Source organism: Corvus hawaiiensis, chromosome 12 (genome assembly GCF_020740725.1).
Source record: "Corvus hawaiiensis isolate bCorHaw1 chromosome 12, bCorHaw1.pri.cur, whole genome shotgun sequence".
Lineage (NCBI taxonomy): Eukaryota > Metazoa > Chordata > Aves > Passeriformes > Corvidae > Corvus > Corvus hawaiiensis.
Genome location: NC_063224.1, coordinates 8,033,112 through 8,047,968, shown reverse-complemented (window position 1 = coordinate 8,047,968; position 14,857 = coordinate 8,033,112). Strand labels below are relative to the sequence as shown.

The following is a 14,857-nucleotide window of genomic DNA, read 5'->3' as shown; positions in this document are numbered from 1 at the left end:
GGAGACTGCAGCTCAACCAAGCAAGGTTTATTTACACAGTAGCTGCACAGAGCCAGCAGGGGACATAGCCCCGTTTCCTACAGAGGCTTTCTAGTGATTTTCCAAGCACCTTCCCAAGGAAATCACTCCTTCCCCCTTCTGTAGAACAGTCCCCATCACCACCAGGAGAGAGCTGGGGTTCAGCATTTGTGACTCCAGCAGCTGACCCTTAAACTAGGGGGCACAGAGGGAACACAGCTGCAGCAGCAGACCTGCACCTGTCCTGGCCTCCTGCAGGGCAGCAGAGCACATGGAGTCGGGAGCAGGCACTGCTGTGTTCTGAGAAATAGCATCATGCTGCTCTCATCATGAGAGATTCCTCATGTGCCTTGTTTCCGCTCCCATAAAAGGATGGCAGCTCTTCTTACCAGGCCCAGGAAAGCCCTTTGCTCCAAGGAATGCGAGCAGAAGGACAGACATCATCCCATCCCCACACCATCTAACAGCCAGCCCCAGGACAGGACCCAGGCAGGCTCCAGAACTGCAACCTTCCTGCTCTTAGCTGCAGCGTGGTGCTGAGCCAGGCACTGACCAACTACAGGCGCAGCCGCTTGATATCCTCACTGCGGAAGTCGATGCGGAGAGCCAGCACCTGCCGGACCTCGGCGGGAGTAAGGCGCCAGGTGAGTGGACCTGAGTTCGGCCCCCAGTAATCCAGGATCTCTGTCACCTGGAAAAAGAGGGGAGCTGTAGGAGATGACTCAGCACAGACTGCCCTCACAGGTAAGTTTGAACTCAAGCACCATCAGACACAGGGCAACTTCTCCAGCTTCTCCCCACCCTGTAGGTGTGATGACATCTGGATGAACTCAGTAAAGCCATGTGCAGTGCAGCTGGTGCTCCCACAATTCCCCAATAGAAGCAGACCAAGCGCAGCTCACCCTTTCCAGGTTGAGGATGGTGGCCATCTGGGAAAGACGAGCAAACTTGTCACGGATAGTCCATGTGGTGACTGTGGTGAGATAGGCTATGAGGGACCTCAGCTCCTTGTCAAACTGCAGACCGCCGAGCTGTGGGCACAGACAGAGATCAGTTAACTCTCCAAGCAGACCCAGAGGTTGTGCCAAGACACCAATTAGAAGTCACAGGGAGGCAGGGGGAGGTCTCTGAGCAGGAAGGTCCCAGTTAGACCACTTATTGCAGATTTAAGTGGCTTATGTTTAGACCCACCTTAAAACCCAGCTCCCTTATTGGTGCCAGCTCTTCTCAGTCCCATAAACAAACCCGCTTTGTCCCTGTGGGTGCTGTTGTAAAAGTGTCCCTGAGCTGGTCACTGGTGCTTGCAGAGTTTCTTTGAGGGTAACATATGCATCTGCTCTGCCCCATCCTTTACTGAGGGTTTGCAGTCAAGAAAGACTAGATGGCAGAGGAGTGTTTTGCTTACCCTGCTGAAGGTGGATTTGAGCAGCACTTTCTCCAGTTCAATGGCTATGAGACTGGTCATAAGACCAGTGAGGGTGTCATAAATCACTGGAGACAGCCCAGCCTGGAAGCAGAAACCTGTGTCATTCTTGTCAGGAAAACTGAGCAGAGGTGTCTAAAACCCAAGGCTAGGAGAGCTTACGAATAAGGACTTGCAGGCTTGGCATGTGGAGAGCACCAGAGAGGTGATCCAGGTATGTGGGGCCTCCAAGCAGGCTTTGAGAATTGCAGGAGAAGGGGGTGACTGGATCCCTAAGAGCCCAGCAAGGCACTGAAGGACACCTCTGCTCGCCAAGCAAGCAAAGAGCTGGAGGATGCCATGTGGAAGCCTGGCAGGCTGCCACCTCCTTCTCTCACCTTGAACTCTGTCATCTGCTGTTCCAGATTGACGATGAACTGCTGGACCCAGGGATCATTGGCCTCATAGTCGCTGAACTCCTCCTAACAGTGAAATGCAGAAAGTGTTGTTTATGTGGCCTGAAGTAAAGCACAGCCAACGGCCCAGAGGACAGGAAGGGAGGTCTCTCCTGCAGCAGCATTCACCCCTTCTGTTTTCTCAAGTTCCTCTCTAGCCAAACGTCCCTTTCCAGGCTCGGCTGCAGAGCATGGTCTGGGTATTTTATTGATGCTCAGTGCCAAGGAAATAGCAGATAACTGAGGGGAAGGAAAGAGCGGTTGCTCTGTGCTGCTGAGCAGAAGACAGAGAATGCCCAAGAACAGCTGGAAGTAGAGAACACTGAGCCTCACCTCCTCGATGTTGTGGGAGACAGAGAGGAATAGGTTGATCCACGGCTTCACCTGGGGTTTGATGGCTGTGCTGTTGAGCTCATTGAGACCTTCCTGAGGGAGATAGCAAGAAGAGAGGACAGTGAGGCACAAAATCTTTATAACCAGGCTGTCTTGATGCTGCTTCACATTCTCAGCTGGGGAAACCGACCCACAGACTTGCACATGAAACTGAACCCAGAAGGCCCAGACCCCACACTCTTCCGGTGCCGGAAGGCTCTGAGGACACCATGACAAGAAGAAGAGGAAGGATGTTGGCCCAGAAGCTGCTGTTGTGCTCACTTTGTGTGGTCTGAAGGGCTTGTGCTTCCCCGTCCCACATAGCTACAGATTTCCTGGCAGGAGCGAGGCATGGGGGGGTAGGAAAAAACGCAAACTCCAGCTTTTCCACTCAGCACCAGCCAGGGCACTGTGACTGAACTCAGCTGATGCCTCCCACCTCCAGTGCAGCTTAGCTCAGTAGGAGAATCTAAAAGGAGGATAAAAGCTGTAACCACAGTTAGTTCCCTGAATTAATCATAACCCCAACACATGCCATCTCCCCCGAGCAGCAGGCTGTCAGCAAAGGCTTTTCTGTCCCCTGTGATGAGAGCTCTTAAAGCCCTCTCCTGCCAGCCACCCCTCTTTGGCTCAGCAAGGTGTCATGAAAGCTCACTCAGCATGGAACTGTGTCGGTACCTATTCTGACTGGCATTTGATGGAAGTTTTTAACTAAAACTGGCATTTCTGAGCAGGCCCTGCTGGCAATTGTCCTTTTCTGAGGCAAATTCAGCGCGTGTGTGACTCAGGCAGTGCAGGAGCTTCCTCCCCAGACTCTGGATTGCTTTGCAGCCACTTTTAAAACCGCACTAGAGTCAGACTGGAGAGTTTTACGCCTTACTGATGAGCTCTTTGGTTTTGATACTGACCACAGTCCCCAAGAGGGTTTGCTGGCAGTGCTGAACTGAAGGCATCTGCCTGCCCTGAACTGCAAAGCCAAAAAAAAAATAGCCTGACCCCTCTGTGAAGTACAAAGGCAAACCTGGTTCAAAATATTCTCCTTTGCTTGGTTTCTTTCCACATGAGGTACTAGGTCTTCCTGCTTCTCTCCCTGCCAGAGACCACTGTGAAATTTTAGGACAGCAGGCCCCAGCATGCCACAGGAGGCTGGATTTAGCCAGAGTCTTCTGCTCCATGCTGAGGAGTATTTGCATTTGGGAAAGAAGGAGAAACCTGAGAAAAGAGCATCTCTTCTCTACCAACAGCCTGTCTTCAGCATTACTTAGGCTGTGGACAACTTGACAATGTGCTGTGCCACGAGGGAGAAAGGAGGAGATGGAAATGTCATTAATATTTCTTCTCCTGAAAATGCTGAACCAACTGCAATTCTGTGCTCAGTGAAGATGAATGAAGCAACATTCCTTCTGGCTCTGCAGCTGCTTCCAGTGCTTTTTATGCAGCCACTGGCTGGTATGGCTGTATAAACGGGCTGAGGCTCTTTCCATGCCTCAAAGCTGACTGATTTGCTCCCTCCTGCACCCTACCCAGCACTCCTGGAGTCAGACATGGCCTGGCCCTGAGCTGAAGTGATTCCTGCCAGAGTTGTCCCTGAAGACACCAGCAGGCAGTGTTGGAAGCCAGCAGTAATTCAGAGAGACACTCACCTGCAGCAGGTCACGGAATTTGTTGGAGACAGCAGCCATGTCCGAGAGGCAGCTCTCAATCTTGGCCTGTGCTTGCTCACCCCCAAATCCTTGGCTAAGCAGCTTGCTGCAGTCACTCTGCAGGGAAGAGATCCATGAGCAAGCTGCAAATTAATAACCTGGGCAGTTTTTATCCCTTTGTGTTGCTGAGCTCTGGCTGCCCACCAGTGTGTGGGCTAGGTTAGGAGCCCATCTCTTGCTCCTGCAAAGGCAGAGGCTGCTGGCTCCAGCTGTGAGGAGAAAGGACAGCAAGAAAGGAAGCCAGGGGCTGTCTAGCCCAGCACCAGAGAGCTGCAGACTCTCCATGATGCACATGTTATTCCTGCACCAGGTTGGTCAGGCTGGAGGAACTGGTATTGCTGGCTGCTACTATCAGCCGGAAATTGCTCTGCCAGCTCAAAATTGCTTCCCTAAGGCTGGACGGCAAAGACCTCAGGAATTCAGGCATATCAAAGTCCAGATGGTTTACTTGACCCCTGCCCCTGCCAAGGGAGGATATTATAAATTTGATTTGGGAAAAAACAGTAAAGAATAGAGACTGCACCTCCAAAGTCTTCTTTAGGGTCATGATGTTTTCACTGCAGACTTCCACATTGTTTAAGGTCACCTGAAAAAAACCCAAAACCAACCCAAGTTGGATTAAATGGAATTTCCCAGCACTTCATCCCCAAGTCCATACATTTACTCCATGCCCTGCTAACAATATGGACTGAAATGCAAGTAGTTAAGGGACAGAGTTACTACTGTGAGATCAAAGCACTGCGGATTCACTGAGCTGCATGAAGCTAAACTCCAGCAACTGAGCACATGTGCTGAATCTCCAGCTAGTACAGAGTTCAAGACAGTTTACTCCTTTTCCTCATCATCCTGTTCACGATGTTGCCACGAAGCCCCACTCGTTGGTGATGGATGGAAGCCATAATGTACCCCCAACTTTCTGTAAGTGTCATGAAGAACAGAGCAGGAGTGGCTGTGGGTGATATTTTAAACACTGTGTCCAGAGCAGCAGGGGAGACAGGGAGGCACAGGTAACTAGGCAGGAGGAATCAGCAGCCCTCCTGCCAGATGAGTATCTGTTCTCCACTGAACAGACTGTTCTCTACCTGCTGAAGATGAACTGTCACTATAAGGCTGGGGTTTGTGCAAACAGGGAAATGAGGCAAGGTGACAAGTGAATGAGGAGATTCAGTGGAAGAACTGACATTTTAAGCCCTTTGCTTCAAGAAAGGTAGAAACCTGTAACAAAGAATTCTATGAGATTAAAGAGTTCAGTCTCTCCTGCTCCCTTTGTTGCCTTTTCTCCTTGTGCAGTGAAAGCTCCAAGGAACCTCTTCAGTGCTGGCTGTTCACAACAACTTAGAGAGAGGGAGACGAGTCATGGTGAGCCAGCCCCTCTCCAGTGCTCTCAGTCTCTGCCCACAGGTCTGCTCAAACCTGGAGAGAGCAGAGCCAGAGATGTTCTCCCAGAGAGGTCTTTTCCACAATGCAAAGTCTACACAGCATCCCAGCATGGGGAGGGATGTGTTATGCTGCAGCAGACAGGAGCGACAAGCGGCCCCTTCAGATGCTCTCTGAGGGGTCTGAAATGCTCCCTGTACCTGTTCAAGCATGGACAGAGCTGCAGTTCTGCTGTTAGAAGGCAACAGGAGGATCTTGCAGACCAAGCAGAGCAGACAACCCTGCTCTAATGAAAACTCTTCAATCATAAGTGAGGGAGCTGAGCTTGGGCCAGGACTTTTTTATTTGGAGGAAGGTGTGGATGAGATGCTCCCCCACCACCTCTGTGCAGAGCCTGTGAAGAGCAGGATTGGTGGACACCTCAAAAGAGCACAGACTCTTCTCCAGCCCGGAAGGAACTGTCATCACAGCAGCCCAAGAGGCACTCATGGGATCACAGTTGCACAGGCTGGGTGTGGAAGCTCTACAAACCTGAGATGAGGCAGAAGCATCCACCAGACATCCAAAGGCAGGCCACCCACCATACCTCAACAGATTTTCAGGTTCTCTGAACGCTACAGTCACACCAATCCTGTTCCCAAGAGTTCCCCATTGTCTTTCTCCCCACCCCAACTCATTCTGCACCAGAACAGCCACCAAACCCACCAGAAAGGACTGCTTGGCCTCGTCGGTGCTTTCAATGCCTTTGGTGTCGAACTTGCCCTGCTGCAGGCTGCTGTGCATGATGTTCACAGCACTGGTCACCCCTCTCTGGAAGTCCTGGAAGGTTGTGGCTGGGAAGCCCTGCTTCAGCTTGTTGTACAGAACCTCCCTATGGGCAAGCAGAACACACCAGGGTTTAGAGCATGCAACAACAGAATTATGCTCTGTGCCTCGGGACAGCATTCTGTCTGAGATGTGACCTGAACAAGGTAAGTGGAACTTCACAGGAAAAAAAAAGGCTGGCAAATATCACCTGACAGCATCTGAAGGCTGAAAGAAAAACATAACCACCCAGTTTCTGAGCTTTCCCAAATATCTTGCCTGCAGCTGCCTGCTGTCTTCAGTCACAGTTCCTCATTCCCACAATGGAATGAAAAACAGCAGGACAATTTCTGCAGTCTCACGCCAAGTTTGAGTCATTAAGTAACCCAGAGAACAACTAGGGGTGACCATGTACCCTCAAGCAGGGTAGGACCCCAGTGCTACATGGCAACTCCATCTCATAGGGATTTTGGGCCATGAGGTTCTTTTTTCTGTTTGTCTTATAGGTGGATCACCAACCACTACTGTGAGGAAAGATGCCCAGATCCAGCTTCCTACACCTGTTACTGCTTCCTACGAGCATCTTCCATGGGGATGACAAGCCAGAGGTTCAAAGGCAAAGAACACAAGGAAGACCATCTGACAGCAAACATTGTTTGCAGAACGTGGAGGCACATTACAGTGAACCTGGTGTATTTTCATTACCTGAAGTCAGACTCCAGCTCGGTGGTGGAGTGGTTGATCATGGCACAGAGACAGTCTATGCTGGAGCTGGACAGAGCACGCCCAATGCACTTCTTCACTATATAAAACACATCATCCACCATGCTGGAGGTGAGCTGGCCCTTCTCATAGCTGTCCATGGCAACAGCCTGCAAAGAAAGCTGTCTCAGTGCCTTGGGCTCAGTCAGCGGCGCTGCCCCAGCAGTGCTGAGAGGCCAAACTGCCCATCTTCCCCCTTCACCCTGAGTGGCTGGCACCCCTCAGACTAGTTTGCAGTAGCCCACAGACCTGGAAGATACCCTGGGGTATGTCTGAAGTCAAAATTCAGAAACAACCACTTGCTTTTCAAGGCCAAGGGAAACAAAAGACTTCCCTGACAACTGCAAACTTGCCGTGTACACATAACCCTCCCTTGGGATGCTCACCAGAGGACTGAGGAGCACACACAGAGAAGCATTTAGGAGGTTCTCCCCTACCTTGTTGACAGTCTCCCTCATGAAGTATTCCTCCATGGTGATGTAGTAGCCAATGAGCTCTTGCATGGTGCAACTCAGCAGACAGTTGTTGAGGAGCTTGTCCAGGTATTTTTGATGCTCTGTGGAACACAAGAGAGACCCATCAGCAGGAACCCAGGGCCAGGAGGCAGCTCCACCAAGTCCCTTGCTGCCTGTCTCATGGGCACCTAATGGACAGACACTTGCCAGGCCCAACCTAGAACAAATCACAAGCCTCAACTGTGGAGCTGAAATTGCTGAGCTGGATTTTGCAGGTGGCCAAAGTGCTTTCCAGAGCTCTACAGAGTACCAAAACCTCGAGCCTGTTTTTCCATGGCCTCCACCCTTAGGATTTGTGCCTGCAGTGACCAAACAGCTCTTCCTCTCTTTGGGGACTTTAGTTTGTTATACCCTCCAGTCATTCTTAATGTTGGTTTCCCTGTTAGAGGGAACAACCAGTGTTGAAAACAGGTTTGGAAAGGCCAGACTACACAATCATCTTCCACAGAGCACTCCCAAAGTGTCTTTGCAGACCCTGTGTCACTCTGCTCTGCCACTAACTCAGGTATATCTCAATTTCTGGCTTTGATGAGCAGAGCTTATGAGTATTGGTACTCAAGGTGTTACCTTGCTTTACCTCCTCTGAGGCCATGGCATCTCCCACCTCAAAATCAGCTATTATTCGTCTCTTGATGAACCTCAAGTAGAGCTCACTGCGGGCATTCATCAGAGTGACTTCTGTTAAAATAGGGTCAAGCTCCCTGGAAGAAATAGCAAGAATCAAGACAGCAAGACTACAAAAGGAGAGGCACTAATTCAATTCAGTTAAGTAGTGTGTTCTCCATTCTCTCACTATGAGATCAATACTGCCCCTTTCCATCTGTGCCATCGAGTAGCAAAGCTCAGCAGAAAAAGTGGTATGTGCAAAGCATGCACACACAATCAAAATATCCCCCTAAAATCATCTCCCAGGAGGTATCTCTACAATACTGCTTTTTTCTCACAAACTCTACTCCAAGATTTAGCAACACTCCCCCTCTTTTTTCCTCATAGATGTGAGGACATCCACGTCGAAATCACATTGGTAAGGACTGCAAGACTCAAAGCAATTTCATGTAACTTCAAAATGAGCCCTGTTTTGAGTGGGAGGTTTGACTAGAGATCTTCATCAGTCCTTTCCTACCTCAGTTTTTCTACAATTCTGTGAGCCCTATGTTGCTAACGTTAGAAATGCCTGGTCCCTGCCATCTCCACATATGTGTTTTTGTGCACAGATTCATGTGTTTCTCTGAAGATGATAAAGAATCTGTTTAAGCTCAACAGCTCAGGAAATGTGATACAAAAAAAGCATCTTACAATGCAGAACACAGTGTTCAGATCAGAGATGACTATGAAAAAAAGAGAGACTGACACATCAGCTTTTTCATCAGCGTGCAGAGAATTTAACAAATCCTGCTTGAAGCCTCACGGTGCACGAGTGGGAGAAGGAAAGATCATCTTTATTTTACAGATGAAAAAGAAAAAAATCAGAAAACTGGAATACATGCAGAGTTACTCAGAGCAAATAGTAAGTGGATATTACTGCTGAAATAATAATTATGCAGGCTCACAGACAGATCTTCCTTGAAGAACCTAAGTTTTCTTTCAAGGTATGTTTGTAATTCAGGCAGTCCCAGAAGGGCTGGGTGCACTTTCAAATGGCCTTGCTTGAGGGTTATGTAAATATTTATGATAAGAAGAAAAAGAGGGAGTTTAAAGCACTGCAGTTCATTATCAAGAAACTGACGGTACAGAGCTGCTGCAGCAGCAGTATAGATTAAATAAGACCCAAATATTTATTCCTGATTCTGTCACAAATTATCTGTCCAGGGAGCTGCTCCGTTTTGTGGGCTCCAAGGCCATGAAAGAGTAGCGGGCACAGGCAGTTAAAATCTCAGTCCTTCATGTGTGGTGATATTGCCAACCCTCCAGGAATGCTTAGAGCCAAGGCTTAGAAGTAATGACTAAGCAAAATAAAGCCCCACTACAGAAGTTTCCTTTATAGAAGGGCAATGAAGGGCACCTAACAATTGGATTTTATGAGTTAATAGCTGCAAAGCTTCTGGAAAGAGTGGGAGAGTTATCTAAATGCTAGGTAGTGTTAATAACAACTCAAGAGCGAAAGGTTAGAGAGCATGAAGAGTTTTTCTTTGTACCTTGGTTCAATTTTCTCTGCAGAAGAACTTCTCATCATGCTATTCTGGACTTGCTGGAACTGCAATCACAAAAGAAAGGGAGAGTCATCAGTCTTTGCTGATGACTTGGAGTTACCAGCCACTTCTCGTGCTATAGCCTAAGGAAGTGCTTACTCACTGGGGGTGATAGGCATGCTTTGCAGGAAGCACTGCCAGAGAAGGGAACCACATCAGTTCGCTTCCTCCTCCTCCAAGGCAGAGCTCATCCTGCCAGCAAAGGTGGTGGGATGGGACTTGACCAGAGGCACCAAGGTGTGTGACCATGAGACAGTTGCAGCAGTCCTGCATCTAAGCAGGAACAAGACAGTGGGGAAACTGTACTGAAAGCACCCTACAGACCTGCACAGCAAAGAATGACCAGGGGGCATTTACTATGCTCCAAATGAATCCTCCTCTGCATCAGAAAGCACAGCTACAGGCTGAACCCCTTCCCCTACCAGGGTAAAAATGGAGCAAAGCAAGGTTTCTCTCAATACACAGGGTCAAACTCTGCTGCCTCTACAGCAGTGGGAGCCCCACAGAACTGGATGGAGGGCACCATTGGCTGCATCAGGCAGCCTCACACTGCTCTTACCTGCCTGTGATAGTCCCTCTCCTTGATGAACTTGTCCACCACCTTCTCCACCTGCCGGTCGCACTCCAGCTGCAGGTGCTTGATGAGGGTGTAGAGCCTCCCTGGCCCATAGTAGGTCTCCACGATGGGCTGGTGGGTCTCCACAATGCGAGCAATCCCTGTGGGGACAGGGGAGAGAACCAGCAGTTCCCAGAGCACAGCAGAGCTACACAGGTCCACAGACCAGACCTAACAAAGGATCATTCACTCCACAGATAAAGAGTGCAAATCTCCTGGAGCAGAAGCCATCTCTCTGTCCCTAAAGAGAACTCCTGCCATGCCCTGTGTGCCAGCTGCCCTTCAGCCCAGCAAGATACAAGGTATGAGGTTTCCCCAGGACAAAGCCACACAAGCTAAACCTGGCAGGGGACACAACTGCCACCCAAACCCAGTCTCAGCTTTCAGCACTTGCAAGGTTACAGGGAAAAATCAGCCTAGGGATGGCTCTTGGGCACACACTTGCTGCAGAGAGCAAGCATTAGTGAAGGCAAGAACTTCTTGTAGGAAAAGCTTATCTCCAAGGAAGTATCTCTACAATATTGCTTTCTTCTCACAAGTGCTCTACTCCGAAAGTTAGCAACACTCCCCCTCTTTTGACACTATTGCCAAGAAAGCTCTACTGGCGCCAGGCTGGGAGAATAACTTGGCAGTGGTGCCGCCTGGAATTAGAGCAGATTTCATAGAGAAGGTGGCTAATCACCATGGGATCTCAATTATGGTCTTTGGCAACATTCCCAAAGGGCATTCACATTCCTTTCTCTCCCTTCCTTGTGGGCTTTCAAGCTCCCATGGTGCTTCTTGAAGAGCCAGGCCTGGAGGCACCAACAGCTGCTCATCCCTAAGGGATCTGATTTGTTTGTCTGGAGAGCTGCAAGTCTGAAGAAACCTCCAGGGAATACCCATTTGTTTTGAGGATGCAGAAAACAGGAAGAGTCTGATACATAGAGGAAACCAACAAATCCTTTGCAAATCCACTTCATGCCTGTGCAAGATGTCCACAGGAAAACTGGTTTATTGTGATGCCCTCTTCTGGCTGGAATAAATTCAGCTAGCTGCGTCCCTGTCCCTCAAGTGTGAGACACCTGTAGCTCAAAGGGCAATGAGGCATTTAAAATTAAAAGCATTTAAATTGAGGGACCGTCTCATCACGGACTATTCGCAATCAATCAGGAGAGAGGAAAGGAAGATTACCTTCGAAGAGGAGTGTCAGGGTGTCTGCAAAGATGACAGCAGCTCGACGGTCACTCATGTCTGTTCCCATCACCAGCTGCAGGTTCTCTTCTGCTTTGTTGGCCACCTGCATGACAACAGGACCAGTCAGCTGAACACCCAAAGGTATTCTTCATCCCACAGGTCCACAGTCCTTGCCCTAGAGAGCTTTCACTGGCCTTCCTAATGCAAGAGCTATTGCCGTATTATCCTCCTTTGAACAGGGATCCTTTCCTCTCCTGTAGAAAACTCAAGGCTTGAGGAAGGGCAGAAACTTGTTCCTCTCTTTCCAGGCTCACTGTATGATTTTTAAGCAAGTGCAGAGAGCAAGACACAGAAGAAGCCAGACAAGCCCCTGGATCTGTATTCAGACACCAGAAAGCTCATCCCAGCATGCAAATGCAGGGAGAGACATGAACTGAGGCCAGTGCTGTTTTTTAAGGTTAACAAGCCACTGCCAAAATCTCCTTCCACAATACCTGTTGACAGAGACTGGGTTTTGTTTTCCCCTGAGTTTCACAGAGCCTGTTACCTGCTTGCAGAGGTACTCAGAGAACTTGCTCAGCCCCTCTTCATGTAAGCCTAGCAGAGGAAAGATCTTGAAGAACCGTTCCACCTGGGGCAGGTCTCCCTGCTTCATAGCTGTGTCAAATTTCTCTGCAACAATTGTCTTCAGACGCTGCTCTGCCTCCTGCAGGAGCTTCAGGTTGGCATCAATTATGCCCCCTAGTCAAAAGGACAGAAAAGAAAGGGAAAAGCAACAGCACAATGTTAGTACTGTATCTAGGGCTGCTTTTTGTTTTTCCAGGAGACCAGCACTGTGCAGTCCCAAGCTGAGAAGGCAGAATACACACTGGAATTCCTCTACTGGCAAAGACAGACAGGTTGGTGTGTGATGTAATGTGATTTTGCATGGAGGATGATGACACATCAACTGGGATTTTCCTCTTAGCAATTTACTCCTTCATTTCAGTTGCTCTGCTTGGTAGCACACTGTAACACAAGAACAATTCTCCTTGACAGAGCCTTCTCCCTCACTTCTTCTGGTCTGAACATTTTGTCCTTTGCTTAGTTAGCACCTAAAATACTATTACAGCTGTGTGCCAGGAACTGCCCTTCCAATTAATGATAATTCTGATGTAATAACACTTCAAAAATGCTCATCTCTCAGTCAGTCTATAAAATACCAAGACCACTGGCCTGCATTACATCTTCTGCTTTTTCTGTTGGGCTGAGGCAACCTACCATGGGAAATGAGCAGTCTCTAGATATCCACTGGAAAGGTGACTCATCAGTATGTCCTCACAAACAGTGCTTACCTTCCTTGCCCTGGCGACTGAGCTCAATCACTGACTTGTCCAGAGACAGATAGCGATGGATATGAGCTGCTGCCTGTTCATAGTCTTCATTTCTCAGGGCTGTCTGAACTCCATCCATGCAGAACTTCAGGTCAAGGATGTCATCAGCTCTCTGAATGGCCTGATAGAGTCGGTTCTGCAAGAAAGGCAGTCTCCACTGTCCTCAGCACTGTGTAATTGACAAGATTGCCACTCACCCTCTTCAGGGTATTCTACCAGGAGCTGCATGGACAGAAGGGGATGCTGGAGAACCAGCTGCTATACGGAGAAGCATCCCTGGAAGCGTTCAAGGCCAGGTTGGATGGGGCTCTGAGCAACCTGGTCTAGTGAAAGGTGTCCCTGTCAACAGCAGGAGAGTTGGGAATGAGATGAGCTTTAAGGCCCCTTCCAGCCCAAACTATTCTATGATTCTACCACTCTTATACCATGCAATATGCAGGAGCCCAGAAAGACACAGCTAAAATAAAGAACATAGCAGCTTCCAGCCACGTGCCCACTAAAGGAAGGGCACATCCTCTGTGCTGTGAGCACAGAACACAGCTGGGTGGTGACAAGTTCCAACCCCCCTCAGCCCAGTTACCTTGGCAAGGTCGAGCTGACGGACTTTACTGCTGACGTTCTCAGCCAGGTTGCAGGTGAAGGTGACCATTCCTGCCAGCTGCTGGGCATCCCCCTCGATCAGCTGCAGATTAGGGCTGGGAACACACGTGAACGGAGCGTGAGGTGCACGCATTAACTAGTCGGATGGTGTGCAACAGCAGGATGGCTCTTCCTCCAAACACAGCTGGTCCTGTCACAATATTCTCACTCACTTCATTCCCTCCTCTGGGAGCAAAGCAGGAGAAAGGAACAGACTGACTGCTTTGGAAGAGGCTGCACAGACCAACTGTGCCTTGCTACCACACAGGGCATGAACAAGCCACTGGGCCTTTATGACATTCTCCACTTCTGAAGTGGAGGTGAAGTCTGTAAACCTGTCCTCTGAGCTTCTGCTAGACACAAGGCCATTTAGGATGATTTTCCAGCTGGCCTGCACAAGTTCACCGTAAAAAACCAGTAATATTTGTTCACACCTATAGACAGCCTGACAGAAGACGCCTAATCCAACGATTGATGCTGAAACCTGGCAACCTCTGACATGACACTTCCAAAAAGCTGCTCGGCCTACACCAAAATGGGTCAGTCTGAGTGAGGACACAGCTGTCAGTGCTGCTGAGAAGAACTGGGCACCTGGGGATGAGGATCCAACTAGTGTTCTCTACCACAAACCGATTTAAAGTCTGACATTTTCTGAGAATGGATGTGCTTCCACTACAACAGTGAAAGGAGTATCTGGGTGAAAGGAGAAGGAAGGGGAACGGGTGGGGAACACTAACCCCATGCGATGAAGAGCAACCATCTTATTCTCTATAGTGCTCTGCTGCTCCAGGAGGGCATCCAGCTCTTCCTGCACGACTTTCTGAAAAAATAATAAAAAAAAAAGGATGAAGGAAGTGTTGTGTGACTTTAGCTCTGCTCCAGGCCAGCGACTTATCAGACCCTATGTCCAAGCCAAGGACACAGAGCTAGCAAGGCATTAATGCTTCCAAGAGCCCATATGACCAATAAATACTTTCTAAGCTCTCTTTAATTCTCTAAATCTTTACGGGTTTGCCATTTGAAAGCAAACACAAAAACTCCTCCCCTAGCCGGGCTTCCAGCACACGAGATCCCAGAATCTCCAAGCTGCTCGCGACACAGGGATCCGCGGAGGCGACACCCACCGCCGGCCGGGCCTCAGGGGCGGCTGAGTCTGCATTAAACACCTCTGGAAAGGATCCAACAATGAGGGGCACAGTGACAGCGAGGCATCCGCTTTTCGGGGCCCCGCCGCCTCCCGTGCCCGGCCCCACACACCTCTTCCTCACACAGCCGGCTGTAGGCGGCCTCCAGGTCCGCCAGGTCGGTCAGCGACTGGATCCGCTCCATGGACAGGGCGGAGGCGGCGGGGCCGCCGCTCTCCCCGGGCGGCGCCTTCGGTCCCGGCGCCGTGGCCGCCGCCATCTTGGGACGCAGCTGACGCGGTCGCTACCGCCGTGAGGCCCGTCGGGGCTGT

The 14,857-nt window shown here is 49.7% G+C and overlaps 1 protein-coding gene and 1 long non-coding RNA gene across 2 annotated transcripts; one reads left to right on the top strand and one right to left on the bottom strand.

Moving 5' to 3' along the window:
• Positions 1-12: 12 nt before the first annotated feature.
• Positions 13-14,837, bottom strand: COG4 (component of oligomeric golgi complex 4). Its single transcript, XM_048316543.1, has 19 exons — positions 14,659-14,837; positions 14,139-14,221; positions 13,343-13,457; positions 12,724-12,898; positions 11,937-12,130; positions 11,387-11,492; positions 10,157-10,314; positions 9,544-9,602; positions 7,976-8,109; positions 7,331-7,449; positions 6,837-7,003; positions 6,033-6,198; positions 4,474-4,536; positions 3,891-4,007; positions 2,209-2,301; positions 1,819-1,902; positions 1,424-1,525; positions 921-1,049; positions 13-709 (listed from the first exon to the last, which is right to left on the bottom strand). The coding sequence occupies exons 1-19, from the start codon at positions 14,803-14,805 to the stop codon at positions 575-577; spliced, it is 2,346 nt and encodes a 781-aa protein (XP_048172500.1). The 5' UTR covers positions 14,806-14,837; the 3' UTR covers positions 13-574.
• Positions 6,194-12,733, top strand: LOC125332028. The gene is made up of 4 exons (XR_007206351.1): positions 6,194-6,298; positions 6,638-10,515; positions 10,979-11,530; positions 12,213-12,733. It is a non-coding gene; the product is annotated as an uncharacterized LOC125332028 (long non-coding RNA).
• Positions 14,838-14,857: the final 20 nt, after the last annotated feature.

What these genes read in the sequence shown, in the direction of transcription:
- COG4 (XM_048316543.1), bottom strand. Translation starts at nt 14,805, where the DNA reads ATGGCGGCGGCCACGGCGCCGGGACCGAAGGCGCCGCCCGGGGAGAGC. An exon ending in GCAGAGAAAATTGAACCAAG is followed by an intron (nt 8,110 to 9,543) that starts GTACAAAGAAAA and finishes TATTTCTTCCAG; the next exon opens with GGAGCTTGACCCTATTTTAA. An exon ending in CCCTAAAGAAGACTTTGGAG is followed by an intron (nt 4,008 to 4,473) that starts GTGCAGTCTCTA and finishes TCTTCCCTGCAG; the next exon opens with AGTGACTGCAGCAAGCTGCT.